This window comes from Piliocolobus tephrosceles, chromosome 5, assembly GCF_002776525.5.
Source record: "Piliocolobus tephrosceles isolate RC106 chromosome 5, ASM277652v3, whole genome shotgun sequence".
NCBI classification, from domain to species: Eukaryota; Metazoa; Chordata; class Mammalia; order Primates; family Cercopithecidae; genus Piliocolobus; species Piliocolobus tephrosceles.
The window spans coordinates 59,536,249-59,559,268 of NC_045438.1; the positions used below are offsets into that span (position 1 = coordinate 59,536,249).

Below are 23,020 nucleotides of genomic sequence, written 5' to 3' on the forward strand. Positions count from 1 at the left end.
CAAAATTGGCCGGGCGCGGTGGCTCATGCCTGTAATCCCAGCACTTTGGGAGGCCGAGGTGGGCAGATCATGAGATCAGGAGATCGAGACCATCCTGGCTAACCCGGTGAAACCCCATCTCTACTAAAAATACACAAAATTAGCCGGGCGTAGTTGTGGGTGCCTGTAATCCCAGCTGCTCGGGAGGCTGAGGCGGGAGAATGGCATGAACCCAGGAGGTGGAGCTTGCAGTGAGCTGAGATCGCACCACTGCACTCCAGCCTGGGCGACAGAGTGAGGCTCTGTCTCAAAAAAAAGAAAAAAAAAATTAATACCCATTTTCTCTGGTCGGTTGTCTTTTATTTAATGGGGTTATATTTTCTGTGTCATTAAGTGTTCTAAAACATGATTTGTTAATGGCTGCAAGTATATTTTAACAGTTTATTCCCCTGCTTTGCCTTTTTTTTTTTTTTTTTTGAGATAGGCTCATTCCGTCCCCTCGGCTGGAGTGCAGTGGTGCGATCTCACAGCTCACTGAAGCCTTGACCTCTCTGGCTCAAGCAGTCATCCTGCCTCAGCCTGCCAAGTAGCTAGGACTACAGGCGCATGCCATCAGGCTTGGCTATTTTTATTCATTTATTTATTTATTTATTCTGTAGAGACAGTTTCACCATGTTGCCCAGGCTGGGGTTTTTGAAATATTTTTCCCCCCCAAAATATTTTAAAACTCTGGTCCTGGTAACCGTGTTTGGAACCATGTCAAAATCGATTGGTTTTTATATCAGATTGGAATCCTCCAGGATGTTGAAGTTTGCATTCTAGTAATGCTTCTCCAGATCATCTCCATCAATAGGCACACACGGGTAGAATCAGGTGGGAAACTCCATAGAGAGTTTCTCACTTAGAGAGTTTCTCACCCTAAGTGCCGAGTGAGTATTCGGACCTCACCGTGTCTGTGGTCTGCTGGGACATCCGCCTCATGTAGTGGGGCTCCTGGCAGCTGACTGGAAAGTTGTGCCTTCACTGAGATTGAGACTCTGCCCTCATTGGTTTTTACAGCCGGTTTAATGGTGAAAAAGTCGGCTTCGGATGCGTCCATCTCCTCCGGCACCCGTGGGCAGTATTCAATTTTGCAGACCGCAAGACTTCTGCCAGGAGCACCTCAGCAACCAGTGAGTTCTTCTATATACATCTCAAACCTACGGGTTTTGTCCACAGGATAGTGTGAGATTTCTCTTCTCAATGAATATATAGATTTATGTGTCTTTAACCCTCTACCTGCTCACCGTCTCATCTCCAAACCCCATGACCCTTCCTCACAGGTCCTCCGTAGGGCTTTTAAATGGTTGTATGTAGTGTTCTAGAGAAAATCACTGTTGATGAAAAATCCCAAATATCCCTGGTTTCTAGACTCATCCATTTCTCTCTCTTCCCATTCTTACCTCTGCCCTTGGTGTATGGACAGAGCATTGCTTGGTAGAAGGGAAAATGGGAGAAATTCAGGTCATCATCCTGGGAAAATGATGATCATTCTGGAGTCAAGTTGGTTGAGAGAAGAGGCTAAAAGGAGACGTAAATAATGAAGTTGGGGAAAACACTAGGAAGAGTAAGAGCCATAGAAGACTGTGGAGGTGCAGGGTTCTGGAGGGTCCCATGAGCTGCTGGGGAAGGGAGCAGGTGAAGGCAGGGGAGTAGAGGGGAAGCCGGGTGCTGGGGGGAAACTGCTATGACCGGGATGCCTCTGGGGTGCTGGACCTGGTCAGGTGTTTGTGCAGCCCCAGCAGGTTGGGGGGTGACTGGAGGCCAGTGGTTTACAGTAGTGAAAATAGGTCATTAAGGCACACCAGATGCTGGATGAAGAAGTAGAAAAAACACGTTTAAGGAAATACATATCTAGAAGCTATTTTAATAACTCAGCCGGACCGTGGAAAGAGTGGCCTCTGTTTTGCTTGGTTATTGAAATAAAGATAGAAGATGGTCTGTCCATATACAAAAATCTGTATAACCACCCGGCTTTGGAGACCAGGGTCATCAGGTCTAAGTCGCGTGACACTCTTGGAAAGAGAGTGCTCCGGGGAAGGGAGGATTTCAGGGTGTGGTGGAGGCTGGAGTTTGTACGGTCAGCATCGTCTGGTGGAGCCCTGCGCAGACGCATAGGTAGCAAATACGTTCCATGAGGCTGTCTTCCTGCCTGTGCTGATACTCTGCTCTTCCTCGTTCTGTCCTCAAGCCCAAGGCCCGGACTGGAATAAGTAAACCTTACAATGTCAAGCAGATCAAAACCACCAATGCCCAGGAGGCAGAAGCAGCAATCCGGTGTCTCCTGGAAGCCAGAGGAGGTAGGTGCTCTCCTGGGGGCAGGGGAAAAACCGATTCTTCTTTTCTTTTCATCTCCCCACTAAAAATGGTCTAGAAACAAAAATAACTCTTTTTATTCTTCTGGAGGCAATCTTAAATGAAAGCATCCTTTAGCAACATTTTATATAAATCTATACTAAGTTTGATTGTCCATTTAAAATTGTATTTTCAAAATTCAGTATGTATATAAAAATCATCCCAGGGCTATTAAGCAGCATCTAAAGGAGAGACTGAAATAAACCAAAATGAGTTTTTAAAAAGGTAAATGCTGCCGGCATGAAGTCATTCTGCCAGCTTTATAAAACAGAGACAGTTATGGCGTTTGTCCTAATTTCAGGCACAAAATCTACCTTTTAAATCACTGGCAAGTGGAAATAAAGTTTTTAGTGTCAGGCAGGGACCTCTTTCCCACCACACTGTTTTTTGTTGCTGTTACTTAAACCATGTTAGTCAACTTGAGCTCTCCCCAGCTTCATTCATAATCACTGGTAATTTACACTTTCAGTTTTGACCTTGGGTTTGTTCCAGAATCTCCTTTGGCAAGAGGAGAGTGTGCCCTTTTTGTGGGGTTTTTTTGTTTTGTTTTGTTTTTGAGACTGAGTTTCACGCTTTCACCTGGGCTGGAGTGCAGTGGCTCAATCCCAGGTCACTGCAACCTCTGCCTCCCAGGTTCAAGCAATTCTCCTGCCTCAGCCTCCTGAGTAGCTGGGACTACAGGTGCGCACCACCATGCCGAACCAATTTTTGTATTTTCAGTAGAAACATGGTTTCACCATGTTGACCAGGCTGGTCTTGAACTCCCAGCCTCAGATGATTCACCCACCTTGGCCTCCCAAAGTGCTGGGATTACAGGTCTGAGCCACCACGCCCGGCTGAGTGTGCCCTTTGAAAAGGTGTAAGCAATCACCATTGCCTCATTTGCTTTTAGTCAGCATGTTTAACTTCTTTGGAATTCTCAAATAATATTTAAGGGAGCATGAGTTAAAAGGTTGAGAACTACTGTTGTCAAATGATACTGCCACAAATGGTTTCTTTTTTTTATTTTAGAAAAATAACTAAAACTAGCCGGGCATGGTGGCTCACACCTGTAATCCCAGCACTTTGGGAGGCTGAGGTGAGCGAATCACGAGGTCAGGAGATCGAGACCATCCTGGCTAACATGGTGAAACCCCGTCTCTATTAAAAATACAAAAAATTAGCCAGGCATGGTGGCGGGCGCCTGTAGTCCCAGCTACTCAGGAGGCTGAGGCAAGAGAATGGTGAGAACCTGGGAGGCAGAGCTTGCAGTGAGCCGAGATCACCCCATTGCACTCCAGCCTGGGCGCCAGAGTGAAACTCTGTCTCAAAAAAAAAAAAAAGAAAAGAAAAGAAAAATAACTAAAACTATGAATATAGCAACCCAAGTGTCCATCAGCTGATAAATGGATAAACAAAATGTCCATCTATTCAATGGAATATTGTTCAGCGATCAAAAAAAAGAATGGGGCTAGGCGCAGAGGCTCATGCCTGTAATCCCAGCACTTTGGGAGGCCGAGGCGGTCGCATCACGAGGTCAGGAGATTGAGACCATCCTGGCTAACACGGTGAAATCCCGTCTCTACCAAAAATACAAAAAAAATTAGCCGGGCGTGGTGGCAGGCGCCTGTAGTCCCAGCTACTTGGGAGGCTGAGGCAGGAGAATGGCGTGAACCCGGGAGGCGGAGCTTGTAGTGAGCTGAGATTGCGCCACTGCACTCCAGCCTGGGTGACAGAGACTCCGTCTCAAAAAAAAAAGAATGGGGCCTGATACCTACTACCTCATGGGTGGACCTTGAAGAGATTATGCTATGTGAAAGAAAGAAAAAAAGGCCACATAGTGTACCATCCCCTTTTTATGAAATGGCCACAGCAGGCAAATTCATGGGGTCAGAAAGTTCTTCGTGCTTTCCAGGGACTGGAAGGAGGCCTGTGTGGGGAGTGGCTGCTAACGGGTGTGGGGCTTCTTTTTTGTGTGATGAAAATGTTCTGGAGTTAGATAGTGTGATAGTGGCACAACTTTGTGAATATACTAAAAACCAGTGAATGGTACACTTAGAAAGGGTGAATTTCACAGTATGTGAATTATATGACAATAAAGCTGTTTTAAAAAAAAAATGCTAGAGATGTAGATGTTAGTAGAGGTTTGAAGTCTACCTAGAGTCCCAGCTTAACACTCTCTTGGTCATGGCCCCATTGAGATTTTTTTATGTTTGGATCATCTACCCTGAGAAATGTAAGTACACGTGAGACTTTGCATATGATCTCAGGGTCTCACTGGTCCTCATCCAGACTATCCACAGACCCCAGATCACCATCCCTGCTAGGAAGGTGAGCGTGGAAACCTGGGGCTGCTGGGTGCAGTGGCTCACGCCTATAATCCCAGCATTTTGAGAGGCCAGGGTGGGAGAACTGTTTGAGTCCAGGAGTTCGAGACAAGTCTGGGCAACAGAGTGAGACCCTGTCTCTACAAATATTCTAAAATTAGCTGGGCTTGATGGTTCCCACCGGTAGTCCCAACTACTTAGGAGGCTGAGGTAAGTAGATTGCGTGAGCCCAGGAGTTCCAGCAACATAATGAGACCTCATCTCTACTAAAAATTTTTTAAAATTAGCTGGGCGTGGCAGTGTTCACCTGTGATCCCAGCTACTCGGGAGGCTGAAGTGGGAGAATTGCTCGAGACTGGGAGGTTGAGACTGCAGTGAGCCATGATCATGCCACTGCACTCCAGCCTAGGTGACAGAGTGAGAGCCCATCTTAAAAAATAAAAAAGAAAAAATGCTGGGGCTGAACCTAGCTGGTTACTCCTGAAATACATTGAATTAGTAAATGACCCTTAGGATGTAGACTGTCTAAAGATGAAATCATGCAGTGAATTGCCTTGTCCTTTACACTTCAGCCATGTGGTTTAATGTTTCAGGCACCTCAGAAGAAGCCCCAAGTGCCATGGCCCCGAGGGCCCCCGAAGCATCGTCTGAACCAGAGCCCACACCGGGGGTGGCCAAACCAGAGACCCCACAGGCACCCCTGCTCCTGCCCCGCCGACCCCCACCCAGAGTTCCTGCCATCAAGAAGCCAACCTTGAGAAGGACAGGAAAGGTAAAAGCCTGGTAGCATAAAACCTCTTACTCCTAAGTTGCTCACACGTCTCGATAGATAAGAATTATGGCCTGTAATCCCAGCACTTTGGGAGGCTGAAGTGAGCAGATTATGAGGGCAGGAGTTCGAGACCAGCCTGACCAACATGGTGAAACCCCATCTCTACTAAAAATAGAAAAATTAGCTGGGTGTAGTGGTGCACACCTGTAATCCCAGCTACTCAGGAGACTGAGACAGGAGAATCACTTGAACCCAGGAGGCCGAAGTTGCAATGAGCCAAGATCATGCCACTGCATTCTAGCCTGGGCGACAGAGTGAGACTCCATCTCAAAAAGAAAAATAAATAAATAAAAGAATTTCCCTATGGACAGCCTCGTGTTCATGAGTCCTAGACACAGGCGTGTCTTTGGGGAAAGGTTTGACAACTGCTTCCTCCCTCCTATCCTACTGTGTCTTGGCTCTGGCTGAGAAGAACGAGGAGTCCACTGTCTCGCAGATTGTCAGTGTGACGAGAACAGCTTGGAGGCATTATGCTTCCTAAGTGTTATGAGTCCCCAGAGGGAACCACGGTGGGATGCTTTTCCCCACGTGTTCTGGTACCGCCCATTTGCATGTGGTCTGTGTTGTGTGCACGTGGTTTCAAGGCATTAGAAAAACAGTAACCGATTCCCAGATTCGCCCTGTTCACATGCTCTCGTGTGGCCTCAGTCTACGAGAGGTTCCACAGCTTTTCTTGCCACTTTTCTTGCAGATTGTTTTTTGCTCTCGCTCTCAAGCTTCTCAGCCTTGCTTACTGCTTCAAAGACATGAATTTGTAAGGACAGTAGCAGCCCAAAGACTGGCATCTGTAGACACATCTGGATCTTCCGTATGATCTCAGTGTTCTAGTAACGGACCCTCGGTAATCCCTTCCTGGTCATCACAGCACGATGCTGCTTCCCTCCTAGAGAGTGTGAGGGGGGCTTCAGCTTCATTCTTGACAGCACTTGCTTTGTATTTCCTGGGTTGCTCTTCTGTCCTACATTGCCTCATTGCCATCCATCCCTTGTCCATGCCTCCTTACAAAGTGGACTTTTTTCTTCCGCCTTTTCCCCCCTCATATGCTCCTCGACTTAAAATGGGGTGATGTCCCAATAAACCCATCGTAAGATGAAAAATACCGTGTCAAAACTGCTTCTAATACACCTACCAAATGTCGTAGCTCGCTGACCTTGAACATGCTCAGAACACACACATTAGCCTACAGCTGGGCAAAAAAAAAAAAAAAAAATTCAACACAACCTATTTTATAATAATAAAAAGAAAAGATCAAACTTCAAAATTTGAAGTATGCTTTCTATGGAACGTTAGCACTTGCACACTAGGGTAAAGTGGAAAATCCTCAGTGGAACCATTGTAAGTCGGGGACCACCTGCTTTGTCTTGTAAAAGCCAGGAGCAGAAATGGATTCATTTTCCCAGCCTGCTGCACAGGAGTTAGAGTAAAAGGCTGTTGAAAAAGCGACTTTCTTTTTTTTTAGTTTGTTTTCTAAAGAACCTGAAGAAACACCGAAACGCCAATGTTTAACTAGTCTACTGATCACCTTTTCTGTACAAAAGCTTCATTTTGCCTGTGCAGTTGTTTTCTTTGTGATAGATTTGAACCAGAACCAAGGCAGTGTCAAGATTTCCATTCTTTACCAATATTTAAGTATAAAAGATTCAAGGAGCCAGGCACAGTGGCTCACACCTGTAATCCCAGCACTTTGGGAGGCTAAGGCGGGCAGATCACCTGAGGTCAGGAGTTCAAGACCAGCCTGACCAACATGGAGAAACCCCATCTCTACTAAAAATACAAAAATTAGCCAGGCATGGTGGCAGGCACCTGTAATCCCAGCTACTCGGGAGGCTGAGGCCGGAGAATCGCTTGAACCTGGGAGGCAGAGGTTGCAGTGAGCTGAGCTTGCACCATTGCACTCCAGCCTGGGGAACAGAGCGAGACTCCTTGTCAAAAAAAAAAAAAAAGAAATTCAAGGAGAAAGTATATCCATTAGTCCTTCAATCAGCTTAGTGTTGTAACACAAGTTACTTCACCCTAGCATGGTACAGACCGTGAATCAGCCCAGGTTGCATCTTCAAAGAGTGTTTTCAAAGAGAGGTTTGCTTTCAGTAAAGGAAGAGCATAACCCCATTTCCTAAAGTGACAAAGAAGTTTCTCTGATTATTTACTGTGGCCCTGGTTTTAAAATTTCCACTCATTTTCATTGGACCTGCTGGTGTGACCTGATACATGTGTGTTTCTCCTGTGCTTTTTCTTTTTCTTACCTGGTGACATTTCTGGCACCCCACACATTCTCAAATCTCGAATTTGCTAGAATGTCAGCTTGGTCTCATCTCTGTTCTCTGCTGACCACTCAGTGTTCTCTGATCCTCAGCTGCCCAGGTATTGGCTTCTTATTTACACTCTTTGTCCCACCTTTTCTCAGCCCCTGTCACCGGAAGAACAGTTTGAGCAACAGACTGTTCATTTTACAATCGGACCCCCGGAGACAAGCCTTGAGGCCCCTCCTCTCGCGACAGTCCCTCAAGTCCCTCCTGTTCCCAAACCAAGAACATTTCAGCCTGGGAAAGCTGCAGAGAGGCCAAGCCATGGAAAGCCGGCGTCCGACGAAGCCCCTCCTGTGGCAGGAGCCTCCGTGCCGCCACCTCTGGAGGCACCATCTCTTGTGCCCAAGGTCCCCCCGAGGAGGAAGAAGTCAGCCCCCGCAGCCTTCCACCTGCAGGTCCTGCAGAGCAACAGCCAGCTCCTCCAGGGCCTCACTTACAACAGCAGCGACAGCCCCTCTGGGCACCTGCCTGCCGTGGGCGCCGTTCTCCCACAAGGGGACTTACTCAGCACTTCATCTGCTACAAGCCCCGACAGCGATGGCACCAAAGCGATGAAGCCAGAGGCAGCCCCTCTTCTTGGTGATTATCAGGACCCCTTCTGGAACCTTCTTCACCACCCTAAACTGTTGAATAACGCTTGGCTTTCTAAGAGCTCAGACCCTTTGGACTCAGGGACCAGGAGCCCTGAAAGGGATCCCATAGACCCAGTGTCAGTTGGCACTTCAGCTGTGAAGGCGGAGCTGCCACTAGATCATGAACACAAAACCTTGGGTCACTGGGTGACAATCAGTGACCAAGACAAGAGGACAGCACTGCAGGTGTTTGACCCACTGGCAAAAACATGACTGAGCGGCTTTGAAGGCCGCCCTCCAGTAGAATGCATACCTTTCTCCCTCTAGGCCTCGCTCCACCAGAAGAGACACCTATTTAAAGGCACACTGGCCAAAACATTTGTGCATCTGTCACTCTTGTGTCGTTTACAAAAATCATGTCTCTTATTCAGTAAGATGGTTAGTCAGCCACCAAAATATCTTTCACTCAAGACTTGTACATCTCAAGTTTCCTCTTCAAAGAGTGGGAACCTTCCTGTTAAATTTGGTGTATGGATTTTAAGAAAGGAATCTAGCGGATGAGGCCCAAGGAGTTCTCACCCATTGAGTTTTTAAATGGTTGTTCAGTTCATGTTGTACGTGGTGGGGATTTGTCTTTTGTTTTATTTGTATTTTACAGATTTGGTATAACATTTTGGGGAGCCACCTGAAGGTTGATGTATAAAGTAAGGATTAGAGAAAGAGGTCATTGGGACCATTAATAGCTGTCCTGGCCCACTTAAGGTTACAAAAATCAGAGTCAACCTAATGACTAGACAGTACATTCCCATGAGCCTTCGTGTTTAACTGTGTACATGTGCATTAACCTTGATGATGGGTGAATCCCCGGGGAGCTGGGGTCATACACCGTTTTGCCTTTAAAGCATATATTATTAGCTTAACCTTATTTTAAACTAGCTGAAGGCTCCTGTGCCGTGTCTTAGACATTGCATCCCCTTTCAATTACTATAATCCTGAGCCATGGTGTGCTACTGAAACCAATTTTTATCCACCATCTAGTCCTTATTAAATGAAACCTGACAGATCCTTTTTTCCACTTATATTCCATGCATACCACATAAAAGCACACAGTGTGAAAACTCGTGCTCACACGTGATATTGATTCTCATTGTTAGAATATGGAGAGTGTTTCAACCTCATCTGTCTGGCTGGAGCTTCAGGATGGAAAGTGCTATGTGTCCCTGCATATAAGAATCCCCAGGCCAGTGTTTCTGGGTTTGCTTGTCCATATGTTTATTAGGTTTATTTTTTGCCTATACATTTTTCCCACATTTCCAATAGCACTTCTCGCCTATTCAATAATTGAAAAAGACATTACCATAGTGCTTTACATTTTTAAAGAAATGTTACAAGGTCTAGAATCCATTTGGAGCAGATACCATGTTTTTGCTATTTAATAAGAAGGTCACTGGTAAAATCTTACTGTACCGCCTGTCGTATCTGGGAGCCTGGTACAGAGGCTTGTACAGCCGTGATCAAGTGTCATCCCTCACATGACTGGGGAATGTCCTAAACACTGACTGCTAGGATGGTAAGGATCATCTTGCCTGGGCTATGCCACTCTCTTGTTACCAATTAGACATCTGGAATTTCAGAATTAGTTTTCATTGTCACTATCAAGATATATTGCAGATTACTTAAATCTGGCCATCAAAACAAGTTACAACACATATCTCTTTTCATCTGAAAACTAATACCTGGAAAAGGATAAAGGAAAAAGGAATCCATGACCCACAGAGTTAGACAGATAAGATGCATTGTTCACCAGTCATAAAAGGCAATGTTTAAGTGATCAGGATTCCTTTAGTGGCAGTTACGTGCTTTATATGACTTTTACCTCCATAACAAACACAAGAAATAAACAGAATGGTCCTTAACAGAGTTTGGGGGAGAGAGCAAGATGGGTTGCTTGGAGAAGCTGATTTGCCAAGATACTCATCGCTATTAACAGGCAGAGTCATAAATGAAATGAAATTGAAGAATTCATTCAAATACTCTTTTCCCTATAACCTCTTTTCTCACCAAAAAGGAGGTGAATTTGAAAACAGATAAATGTAACAACCAGTCAAAGAAGCAGGGGAAAAGTAAGCTCCTGCAAAGTTGCTTGCAGTGCTGGAAATAGATCGCATTTTTAGGTTTTCTCCTTGTTCCAGATAGCACATAAATGGGACAGAGAATAAAGTTTCTGCTAAAATAGGTGCTCATTTCCTAAGTAGCTCTTCAGAGTCTGACCTTAAGTAAAAATACACAGAATTGTGTTAACTTGGGGAGGTGAATCACAAAGAAGTTACAAGGATTTTAAGAGTTAAATTGTTACTTGATCGTGACTGTCAATTTTAGTGAACAACATAGATTGGATTTGGAGTTGGTAGTAGGTATGGTTCTCATACCGAATTCTCTTAAAAAAAAAAAAAAAGACAATTGGAATTGCCTTATTTATTTTTAAAATCAATACTTACTAGCTGGTAGGATTCCCAGGTCAGCAGCAGAGTTGACTAAATAATCTTGACAATGAGCAGCTGCCATCTTGGGGACTTCATTCTGTGGTTTTTTAAATATTTCATCTTTGATGCTACCATCCAGGGCTGCTTGTTGTGACCTTGTAGCTTATTTTGTTCCTGCTGTTTTCTAACGTGGTGCAGTTCACGCAGACTGGTTTAGGTACTTCACAACTCACCATTGTCTCTCTGACCCCAAGCCTAGTCCCTTTGACATCACCATCTTCTCAGATTTCTTGCCTATTCTTAAAATATGTTTTGGTTAATGATTGAATTAGGACATCAGCTCAAGCAATTCCTGTAACAGTTTAAAGTTGTTGAAGTTCAAGGCACATAATAAAATTCTCTCTGATGTGTGTGTAAGTATAAACAAAGTACTGTATCAAAGCGTTTGCTTTATAATGAAGTCATTTCATTGGGAAGGAAAGCTGCAAAGACTATTGGGGGACTAGTCATTAATAAAATCCTGTAATATTTTTTGAAGTGAAAATTTGTACTGAAGTTGTACTTAATACCTATTAAATGTTTTTGTCTTTTTTTAAATTGCGTTTATTTCTTTTCAGATATGAAGAGAACCTTAGAATATCTTTGGCTACCCTTCCGTTCTGGATCAAATACAATTACTAGTTATTTAGTTATTCCTCTTGAGTTTGGGTTTGTGTTTTTTTTTTTTTTTTTTTTTTGAGACAGAGTCTCACTCTGTCTCCTACGCTGGAGTGCAGTGGTGCGATCTTGCTCACTGCAACCTCCGCCTCCCGGGTTCAAGCAATTCTTCTGCCTCAGTCTGCCTAGTAGCTGGGATTACAGGCATGTCCCACCATGCCTGGCTAATTTTTTGTATTTTTAGTAGAGACAGGGTTTCACCATACTGGCCAGGCTGGTCTCAAACTCCTGGCCTCGTGATCCGCCTGCCTCGGCCTCCCCAAGTGCTGGGATACAGGCATGAGTCCCTGTGCCTGACCAGTTCATTTTTTTAACCATCAAATTAAGTTCAAAAAACGGAAAAGTAATCATTTTGTTAAGAATTTATGACTTGAACGCTGCTAGCAGGGCTACTGCCATAACATATAATAATTTTATGCTATGTTATCTACAAGACTTGAGAGATGCTAGAATTCATTTTCTGTTCGATTTTATAGCAAACTTACAAAAACTGAACTGCTAGCTTGAGTCCATTACAGCATAGAGGCAGGAGACAGAAGTAAACACTCTTCAAGTTCTGTCTAGGTTTGCTCTAAGCTAATTAATACAAATGTTCTCTGGTGATTTTCAGGAATAAGAATATAATCTCTAATAAATATGGCTAGTCCTTTCTGACCAGTAAGGAGGCATATTGAATTCACTAAATCTGGCAGCCAATTGCAGAAACTTCCTTTCCAAGGGAGTGGGGGAGATAGGTTTAAAATGCACCCTCATCCAAGGCAAATTGTTTGCCTATATCTCAGTGAGGTAATAAGAGTACAAATGAGGCTGGGCATGGTGGCGTATGCCTGTAATCTCAACATTTTGGGAGGCCGAGGTGGGTGGATCACCTGAGGCCGAGTGTTTGAGACCAGCCTAGCCAACATGGTGAAACCCTGTCTCTACAAAAATACGAAAATTAGCTGGGAGAGGTGGCACACACCTGTAATCCCAGCTACTTAGGAGGCTGAGGCAAGAGAATCCCTTTGAACCCAGGAGGCAGAGGTTGCAGTGAGCTGAGATTGCGCCACTGCACTCCAGCCAGAGTGTGACTCTGTCTCGAATAAATAAATGAGTATAAATGAGAGAGTAATTGTGAACAGAGGGTTAGGGAAGATTTGGGAGAAGAGTATTAAGAATTTTGGGCCAGGCACGGTGGCTCACGCCTGTAATCCCAGCATTTTAGGAGGCTGAGGCAGGCAGATCACGAGATCAGGAGATCGAGACCATCCTGGCTAACATGGTGAAACCCCATCTCTACTAAAAATACAAAAAATTAGCCAAGCATGGTGGCGGGCGCCTGTATTCCCAGCTACTCAGGAGGCTGAGGCAGGAGAATGGTGTGAACCTGGGGGTCGGAGCTTGCAGTGAGCTGAGATCCTGCGACTGCACTCCAGCCTGGGTGACAGAGCGAGACTCCGTCTCAAAAAAGAATTTTGAACTATTTTTTAAATATATTTTCAGAGCTGTTTTATGTTCACAGCAAAATTGCACAAAAAGTAGAGTTTCCATATCCTCCCTACCCCAACACACGCACAGCCTCCTCTACTGACATCCCCCCACTAGAGTGGTGCATTTGTTTCAGTCAGTTGACTACACTGATACATCATCCTCCCAAATCCATAGTTTAGGGTTCACTTTTGGTGTTGCACATTCTATGGGCTTGGACAAGTGTATAATGACATGGATCCACCATTGCAGTATCATGCAGAGGAGTTTCACTATCCTAAAAATCCTCTAGTTCCCACCTATTCATCCCTCCCTCCTCTCAATCCCTGGCATCCACTTATCTTTTACTGTCTCCATGGTTTTGCCCTTTCCTAAGGTCATAGAGTTGGAATCACACAGTATGTAGTTTTTTCATGAGTGGATAGCTCTTTTTTTTCCAGTGCTGACTATAATCCATTGTCTGGATGTACCAGTCTATCCATTCTTCTACTGAAAGACATCTTAGTTGCCTCCAAGTTTTGGCAATTATGAATAAAGCTGCTATAAACATCTGTGTGCATGTTTTTGTGTGGACATAAGTTTCCTATTCATTTGGGTAAATACGAAGGAATGTAATTGCTGGATCATATGGTAAAAATATGTCTGTAAGAAACTGCCAAGCTGTCTTCCGAAGTGGGAGTACCATTTTGCATTCCCCCCGAGAAGTGAATGAGAGTTCCTGTTGCTCCACATCCTCACCAGCATCTGGTGCTGACAGTGTTTTGGGATTTTGGCCATTCTAACAGGTATGTAGTTGTGTCTTGTCTTAACTTGTGGTTTCTTAATGACATGATATTGAACATCTTGTATGTTTGCCATCTGTGTGTCTTCTTTGGTGAGGTATCTGTTCACATATTTGGTCCGGTTTTTAAATGGATCAAGTTCATTTTCTTACTGTTGAGTTTTAAGTGTTCTTCATACCTTTTGGATAACAGTCCTTTATCAGATACATCTTTTGTAAATATTTTCTCTGAGTCTGTGGCTTGCCTTTTCATTCTCTTGACATTGTCTTTTGCAGAACAGAAAGGAGGATTAAGAATTTGAAAGGTAACAGAGTTGAGTAAGAGGAAGGATGTTAGCCAATGGGAAAGATGATTTCAGAGGACCTTACAGTTTAGGATTTCATTCTGTGTATAATAGAAGAAGTTGGTTGTAGAAATATCTGAATAAATCTGTGTGGTAGAATGGTTAAAGTTATAGGCTTTGCCTGGGCTAATGGCAGCTCTTCAAAGCATCTGGAATATAGTTTAGAAATGGTATGAAGTGAGCCCAACACCTTTTTCCTGAGGGATGTTTGTACGAGGACCATTTGTTAAGTAATAAACCATTGCTCTTGCTTCCTGAATTAGGTTTCTCGAGGGATTATTCAATTTTATTGACGTTTTCAAATAACAACTTTGGGATTTATATTTCTATTGTTTTCTTTTCTTTTTAGAGACAGGATCTCAGCCTGTCACACAGGCTGGAGTGCAGTAGCATGATCATAGCTCACTGTAGCCTTGACCTTCTGGGCTCAAGTGATCCTCCCACCTCAGGTCCTAAGTAGCTGAAACTATAGGGGCGTGCCACCATGCCTAGCTAGTTTTTTGTATTTTTTGTAGAGAGAGGGTTTTACCATGTTGCCCAGGCTGGTCTCGAACTCCTGGCCTCAAGCAATCCTCCCGCCTTGGCCTCCCAAAGTGCTGGGACTACGGGTGTGAGCCACCATCACCAGCTCCTTCTGTATTGTGTTTAAAAATATTTGGCCAGTGCAGTCACTCACAGCTGTAATCTTAGCATTTTGGGAGGCCGAGGCAGGCAGATCATTTGAGTTCAGGAGTTCAAGACCAGCCTGGCCAAATATGGGAGAAACCTATCTCTACTATAAATACAAAAATTAGCCGGGCATAGTGGTGCACACCTGTAATCGCAGCTACTTGGGAGGCTGAGGCATAAGAATCGCTCGAACCCAGGAGTCAGAGGCTGCAGTAAGCCAAGATTACGCCACTGCACTCCAGCCTGGGTGACAGAGTGAGACTATCTAAAAATATATTTTTTCTTTGTTTTTTTTAAACATCTTTCATTAATTTTAACATTAACTTGGATCTGTTTTGCACTTTGAATTTTGTTCCTTTCCTAATCTTAATAGTAGAACTGGGTTTTTTATTTTTAGTCTTTCATAGTTAATAATAAAGATATTTAATTAAAGTTAAACATTTTCCTTTGATTTTGGCTTTAACTGCACCCTATGCATTTTGGATGAATTTTCTCCTTGTCATTAATTGCTAGATTGTAATTTGTCATTATTTTCTCTTTGATCCATTGGTTATTTAGGAGACTGTATAATTTCCAATTAGTTAATTTTTTTGTTTTGTTTTGTTTTGGGGGGGTTTTGTTGGCATTTTAAATTGCTTACCCCTAATTTTATTGGCCTGTGATCTGAGACTATGACCTAGAAAACCATCTACTTTTAAAAATGTGTTAACGTTCGATGTGGCCATGTGCAGAATTGATTTGTGAAGTGGTTTCATCAATATAATTTTTTTTAAGCATAGGGTACAAAATTGTGTGTGAGAGAGAGAGAGAGAGAGAGAGAAATTGATTTGCTGTCAATTACACTCTACCTGCTGGAACAGGTCTTTGTGCAAGGCAGATCTGTGGGGGATGGTGAAGGCTCTACTTCTAGTTCCAAAGTGATGCCCTCACCTTGCTCCTACCAAGATTCCTTAAATCTTGCTGAATAGATGTTTCACAATTTGTCGTAAGCCTTTTGGTCAATCTCTAGAGACACTGAATGATTGCTTCTGCTAATTTTGAGCAGTTTAATAGATGTCTTTCTGGGGGAGAGGTTTCCCTGAACAGCTCATTCAGCTGTTCCAGAATGTAGACCCTCTGAGCTCTCCAAGTTCTGTGCCATTGACTTGCTTGTCTGTCTGTGTGCCAATACAACATTGTCTTATTTCATTTAACTTTGATATCTGATAAGCACTCCCACCATATCCTTTTTCTTTAAGAGTATTTTGGCTATTTTTGAGACTTTGTATTTTTATCTCTTTTTTTTTTTTTGAGACAGAGTCTCACTCTGTCACCCAGGCTGGAGTGCAGTGGCGCGATCTCAGCTCACTGCAAACTCTGCCTCCCAGGTTCACGCCACTCTCCTGCCTCAGCCTCCCGAGTAGCTGGGACTACAGGCGCCCGCCACCATGCCCGGCTAATTTTTTGTATTTTTAGTACAGACGGGGTTTCACCGTGTTAGCCAGGATGGTCTTGATCTCCTGACTTCGTGATCTGCCTGCCTCGGCCTCCCAAAGTGCTGGGATTACAGGCGGAACCACCACGCCCGGCCTATATCAATTTTAAAATCAATTCAAGTTCCATTTTTTAAAAACCTGTTGGAATTTTTGGGATTGCATGGAATAGAATAGACAGCTTTACAGTATTGAGTCTTCAGTCCAAGGACCCAGCACATCTCTTCATTTAAGGTTTTCCTTGATGTGTCTTAGTTTTTAACTTGTTATAAAAAGTTTCAGACATACATGAAATCAGAGGGAATAGTCTGGACCCTCGTGTATCTGTTACCTGGGATTTAACAGTAATAACACTTTGCTATATTTGCTTTATATATTTTTCCTTTGCTGAAATATTTTAAAGCAATTCTGCTATTACACTTGACTCCTCAGTACTTTCAACATGTCTCTCTCCAACATTTTCTTTCATAACCTTAATGTCATTATTATATCTAACAGTAATTCTTATTTTAAAATTCATTTGCTATTTTTTACTAGTATACTTATAGACTTTTTATATTGAATGCATCAGCACCCTTGCCAAACTCTCAAAATTCTAACAATTTACTGTATTTTGATACACCTAGTATACTATCAATTATCAGATACACCATTTATGTACCATCATTCTTAAGGCTTCCAACTAAATTATGACTCAGCATGTATTGCGAGATGCAGCCCAATTACAGAGATGTTCAAATATTATAAAATGTGTCTTGGAATTGACAAAACATGGCATCTGTGGATTCTTTTGGATTTTCTATGTAAATAATCATATCAGCAAACAATGAATTTTGTTTACTCCTTTCTCATCCTTGTATCTTTGTGTCTTTTTCTTACAGAGTTGGCTGGACATTTAGTACGATGTTAAAAATGCTGCTGGTAGGCATTCTTGTGTTATTCCTGTTCTCAGAGGGAAGATGTTAATATTATTACCACTAAGTATGATGTTTATTGTTGTTTTTTTCTTTAAATATCCTTTATTGAGAAAATTATCTTCCTGGCTTGCTAAGTTTATCTTTTGCATGAATAGTGGTTGAATTTTATCAGATATTTTGTGTGTATTGCAATGATTATGATTTTTCCTGTTGTTTAATATGGTGAATTACATTGATCAATTTTTCAGTGCTAAGCAAACCTTGCATGCATTGTGTAACTCCAACTTGGGCAGATTATTTTATCCTCTTAAATACTGCTGACTTTAATTTGTCAATATTTTTGCTTGGGATTTTTGCAGCTACATCCATAAGTGAGAACGGCTTGTAATTCTCCCTTTTTTATATTGTCCTTGAATGGTTTTGATATCAGAGTTCTGTTAACCTCATAAAATGAGCTGGGGACTACACTCTTTTCTATTAACTGGGAAAACTTGATAATATTGGAACTATTTCCTCCTTAAACTTTCAGTAGCACTCACTAGTTCTGTCTAGGTTTGTTCTAAGCTAATTTTAATATATAAAATATAGGTCATAAATGTTCTCTGATGATTTTCAGCAATAAGATTATACTGATAATCTCAAAGTAATAAATATGGCTAGTCCTTGCTGACCAGTAAGGAATAGTACATTGAATTCACTTGGGCCTATAGTTTGTGAGATTTTAAAACCACTTATTCTATTCCTTTTATAGGAATCGGACTATAAAAGCAGCACACCAACATGGCACATGTATACAAATGTAAGAAACCTGCACGTCGTGCACATGTACCCTAGAACTTAAAAAGTATAAAAAAAAAAAAAAAGATAATTCCCATCTTGCTTATTCCTGTTCACATAGAAAAGATGTCCATGATACAGTAATTAAGTTAATAAATAAGTTTCAGAACTGTGGGGAAAAAAAAGTTTTCTACTTCATGGGCAACTTGGGTAAGCTGTATTTACCTTGGAGTTTTCTATTAAAAATGTAATAATATTGGCCTGAAAGTATTTCTTAATATCCTCTTATCTTTTAATGTGTGCATGGTAGTGGTATTTCCTCTTCGTTCCTAATATCGGCAATTGTGCCTCTTTTCACTTGATTGGTCTAATGGTTTGTCAACTATTAGTCTTTCCAAATAATCAGCTTCTAGTTTTGCTGAGGTTCTATTTTGTTTTTTTCTATTTCATTAATTTATGTTCTTTTAAAATTCTTCCATCTATTTTCCTTGGTTTTATTTCACTGTTCATTTTTCTAACTTGTTGAGATGCTGAGCTCATTTGACCATATGAGCTCATATGGTCAAATGTGAAAAGAATATATATTCTCTATTCCTTGGATACAGTATAGGGCTCTAAATATTCCAGCAGGTCAAGAGAGGTGTGTTAAAAATCTCCTGTAGCATCTGTTTCTTTTTGTAGTTTTCTCCATTTTTATAGTATATAATTTTTATGTCATGTACTCACATTCATACAAAATTAAAATTTACCATTTTCCTAGTGAATTTAATCTTTTTTGTTTTGTTTTTTTGAGACAGAGTCTCACTCTGTTGTCTAGGCTGGAGTGCAGTGTGGCTCGATCTTGGCTCACTGCAACCTCCGTCTCCCAGGTTCAAGTGATTCTCCTGCCTAAGCCTCCCAAGTAGCTGGGATCACAAGCACATGCCACCAGGACTGGCTGATTTTTGTATTTTTATTTGTTTTGAGGTGGAATCTAGCTTTGTCGCCCAGGCTGGAGTGCAGTGGCATGATCTCAGCTCACTGCAACCTCCACCTCCCATGTTCAAGCAATTCTCCCGCCTCAGCCTCCCAAGTAGCTGGGATTACAGGTGCCCGCCACCATGCCTGTAATTTTAGTAGAATTTTTGTATTTTCAGTAAAATTTTTGTATTTTTAGTAGAGAAGGGGTTTCGCCATGTTAGTCAGACTGGTCTCAAACTCCCGACCTCAAGTGATCCGCCGGCCTCGGCCTCCCAAAGTGCTGGGATTACAGGCTTGAGCCACCACACCTGGCCTGAATTTAATCTTTTATCACCATGAAGTAACCCTCTTTTTCTCTAATAATAATTATTCTTGCCCTGAAGTGTTCTGATAGCTACACCAGCTTTCTTTTGGTGTTTGTGTGACGTCTTTTTCCATCTTTTTTATTTTGAGCCTTTCTGTAGCCAATGTGTCAGATGGGTCTCATAAACATACAGTAGGGTGTTATTTCTTATCCAGTCTGACATACTCTCTTTTAACTGGGGCATTTAGTTCATTTACATTTAATGCAATCATTACTATATTTGGGTTTTAATTTGCCATGCCATTTTGTGCTTTCTCTCAGTACCATCTCTTCTTTATTTCTTTTCCCCTCTGTTTGTGCCTTAAGATTTTTATTTATTCCCCCTTTTCTCCTCTCCTAGTTCGGAATTCATTATACACTATTTTTTGTCTATTATTGGTTATCTTAGAAACAAGACATATCATTAAATTCTCAAAGTCTAGTGATAATCATTATTGTTTTACCTTTCTCGTGAATAATGCAACAACCTTAGAGCATTTTAACTCCATTTATTCACCCCCAACTTATACGCTATAGTTGCTGTGCATTTTAATTTTACATATTTTAACACCCACTTGATACATTATGTTTTATAAAATTTTTATTTAATTTTTCCTAGTAGTTACCTCTTTTTTCACTCTGCATTCTTTCTTGAATTCCAGTGCCTCTGGCTGGATCATTTGCCTTCTGCCTTCCATTAATGAAGGTCTGCTGGCAGTAAACTCTTTTGCTTTATATAAAATGTCTATTTCACCTGAATATTTTAGGTGTTTGTGATTTTTACTGGATGTATAATTCTAGATTGGAAGTGGTTTTCTTTTAGCACATTGATAATATCTTTCCAATGTCTTCCGGCTTCCATTGACTGATGACTTCTCAACAGCAGCAATTTTAACTGTTGTTCTTTACACTTTTTTCTCTACTTTTAAGTTCTTCCTCTTTTCTTGGCTTTTCTGCAGTGTCCCTATTCTCTGTATAGATGCAGATTTATTTTTATATCCTCTGTTTTGGATTAACTTCTTCAGTCTGTGGATAAGTGTCTTTCATCAGTTTTGGAAACTTCTCAAACATTATCTCTTCCAATACTGCCTCTAAGATACTCTCTCTCTCCTTCTGCTACTCTAACCTTATGGCAGACTTTCTTATCTTTTTACTTGTCTATGTCCTTAGTCTCTCTTCCATATTTTCTACCTTTAGTTTCTCTGTACTACGTTCTGAATGCTTTCTCTTTCTGACCTCTCTTCCAGTTCACAACCTTTCTTCAGGTGTAATCTAATTTCAACTAGTTTCCTTGTCTAGAATCTATTTCTATTCTAAGTCAAATCTATTTCAGACTTTCTAAAACCTAAGTCATTATATAAGCCTGTTTATGAAGATATTTCAACCTTGTGTTTTAAAAAAACATGCTAAGCATAGTTGCTTAATCATCTGTGTCTCATAGTTCCAGTATCTCAAGTTTTGTTTATTTATTTATTTATTTGGCACAGGGATCTGTTCTGCTGCTGTTCTCATTCATGGTATCTTATTTCCTTGTATGCCTGGTTATCTTTTTTTTTTCCTTTTTTTTTTTGAGACTTTTTCTTTTGTCGCCCAGGCTGGAGTGCAGTGGCCGGATCTCAGCTCACTGCAAGCTCCGCCTCCCGGGTTTACGCCATTCTCCTGCCTCAGCCTCCCGAGTAGCTGGGACTACAGGTACCCGCCACCTCGCCGGCTAGTTTTTTGTATTTTTTTTTTTTTTTTTTTTTTAGTAGAGACGGGGTTTCACCATGTTAGCCAGGATGGTCTCAATCTCCTGACCTCGTGATCCGCCCGTCTCAGCCTCCCAAAGTGCCGGGATTACAGGCTTGAGCCACCGCGCCCGGCTGCCTGGTTATCTTTATTCACTGATAATGGCATTTGAAAAACTATTTGTACGAATAATTTAAAGGCTGGGGTGAATATATCCTCCTAATTTGCTTTGGTCAGATGCCTGGAGACACTCCCAGTCTGGAATCCTCTTAACTCAAGTGGTGGGCTTGGGATTCCTTGAATCACCCAAGAGTCACGAGCAACAGTATATTTCCTTCTAGGTCATCCTTACTTTGTGTATACAGCCCTCTGCAGTCCCAGCTTAATGTGTTTGGGACTATCCGACTCCCTTGGCAAGCCCGGGTCTTTAACTTCTGTCCCTCTTACTTTGGGAATTTGCCAGAACCATAGCTCCATTTCTTGGTTGCTGCTTTTGGCTCTGCAAATGACTTCAAAGTGGGACCTTGTACAAAGAGACCCAACTAAAGAAGTTAAGTGGGGTCAGAAATACAGATCCCTGCTCTATGTCCCAAGCCATATGCTGGAAGAAGAAAGGCCTTTTAAAAATTATGTGCTGAGCTGTGATTGCGCCACTGCACTCCAGCCTGGGTGACAGAGACCTTGTCTCAAATAAATAAATAAATAAACAAATATTATCTGCCCACAGGGGACTTTCTTTTTTTTTTGTAATTGTCTGCATACTGAGGTTGTCAAATATGTGAGTGGCACCCTTGCCTCAAGCCAATGTAGTTCTGCTTGCTGGTCTCCTCTTCAGTTTGTTGCCTTTTCCTGGACTTTTTTTTTTTTTTTTTTTTTTGAGATGAAGTCTTGCTCTGTCACCCATGCTGCGTGATCTCAGCTCACTGCAACCTCCACCTCCCGAGTTCAAGGGATTCTCCCGCGTCAGCCTCCCAAGTAGCTGGGATTACAAGAACCCACCACCACGCCTGGCTGATTTTTGTATTTTTAGTAGAGACGGGGTTTCACCATATTGGCCAGGCTGGTCTTGAACTTCTGACCTCAGGTGATCCACTCTCCTCAGCCTCCCAAAGTGCTGGAACTACAGGCATAAGCCACCACGCCCAGCCTCCTGGACTCTATTTCTATAGATAAAATAATGGGCCAGGCACAGTGGCTCACGCCTGTAACCCCAGCGCTTTGGGAGGCCAATGTGGGCAGATCACCTGAGGTCAGGAGTTCAAGACCAGCCTGGCCAACATGGTGAAATCCTGTCTCTACTAAAAATACAAAAATCAGCAGGGCGTGGTAGCACACACCTATGATCCCAGCTACTCAGGAGGCTGAGGCAGAAGAACTGCTTGAACCCGGGAGGCAGAGGTTGCAGTGAGCCAAGATTGTGTACTCCAGCCTGGGCGACAGAGCAAGACTCCATCTCATAATAATAATGATCATAATAATATTTTGGCCAATAAATCATTATTTTCTTTGTAGCTCTTTGATCAATTAAAACCATTTTGTTGGCCGGGAGTCGTGGCTCACGCCTGTAATCCCAGCACTTTGGGAGGCTGAGGCGGGTGGATCACGAGGTCAGGGGATTGAGACTATCCTGGCTAACACGGTAAAAGCCCGTCTCTACTAAAAATACAAAAAAAATTAGCCGGGCATGGTGGCAGGTGCCTGTAGTCCCAGCTAACTGGGAGGCTGAGGCAGGAGAATGTTGTGAACCCAGGAGGCCGGGCTTGCAGTGAGCCGAGATGGCGCCACTGCACTCCAGCCTGGGCAACAGAAGGAGACTCCATCTCAAAAAAAAAAAAAAAAAAAAAAAAATTTCCTCTAGATTCTTTAATTGTCCTCACTGGGAGATTAGATCCAAATGATCTATCCTGCTATTACTGAAAGCAGAAGCCTGTTATTATTATTATTGTTATTATTATTATTTTTTTTTTTGACGG

At 42.4% G+C, this 23,020-nt stretch overlaps 1 protein-coding gene across 2 annotated transcripts in view; it reads left to right on the forward strand.

The window, feature by feature from the left end:
- SYNJ2 (synaptojanin 2) overlaps positions 1-11,469 on the forward strand; it is a 117,313-nt gene extending 105,844 nt beyond the window's left edge. For both annotated transcript variants that reach the window (XM_023206067.2, XM_026454402.1), the window contains 4 exons: positions 1,039-1,151; positions 2,210-2,318; positions 5,273-5,451; positions 7,916-11,469. In XM_023206067.2, coding sequence (XP_023061835.2) covers positions 1,039-1,151; positions 2,210-2,318; positions 5,273-5,451; positions 7,916-8,662 — 1,148 coding nt within the window. In that variant the 3' untranslated portion in view covers positions 8,663-11,469. The remainder of the gene's footprint in view (positions 1-1,038; positions 1,152-2,209; positions 2,319-5,272; positions 5,452-7,915) is intronic.
- The last annotated feature ends 11,551 nt before the right edge of the window (positions 11,470-23,020 follow it).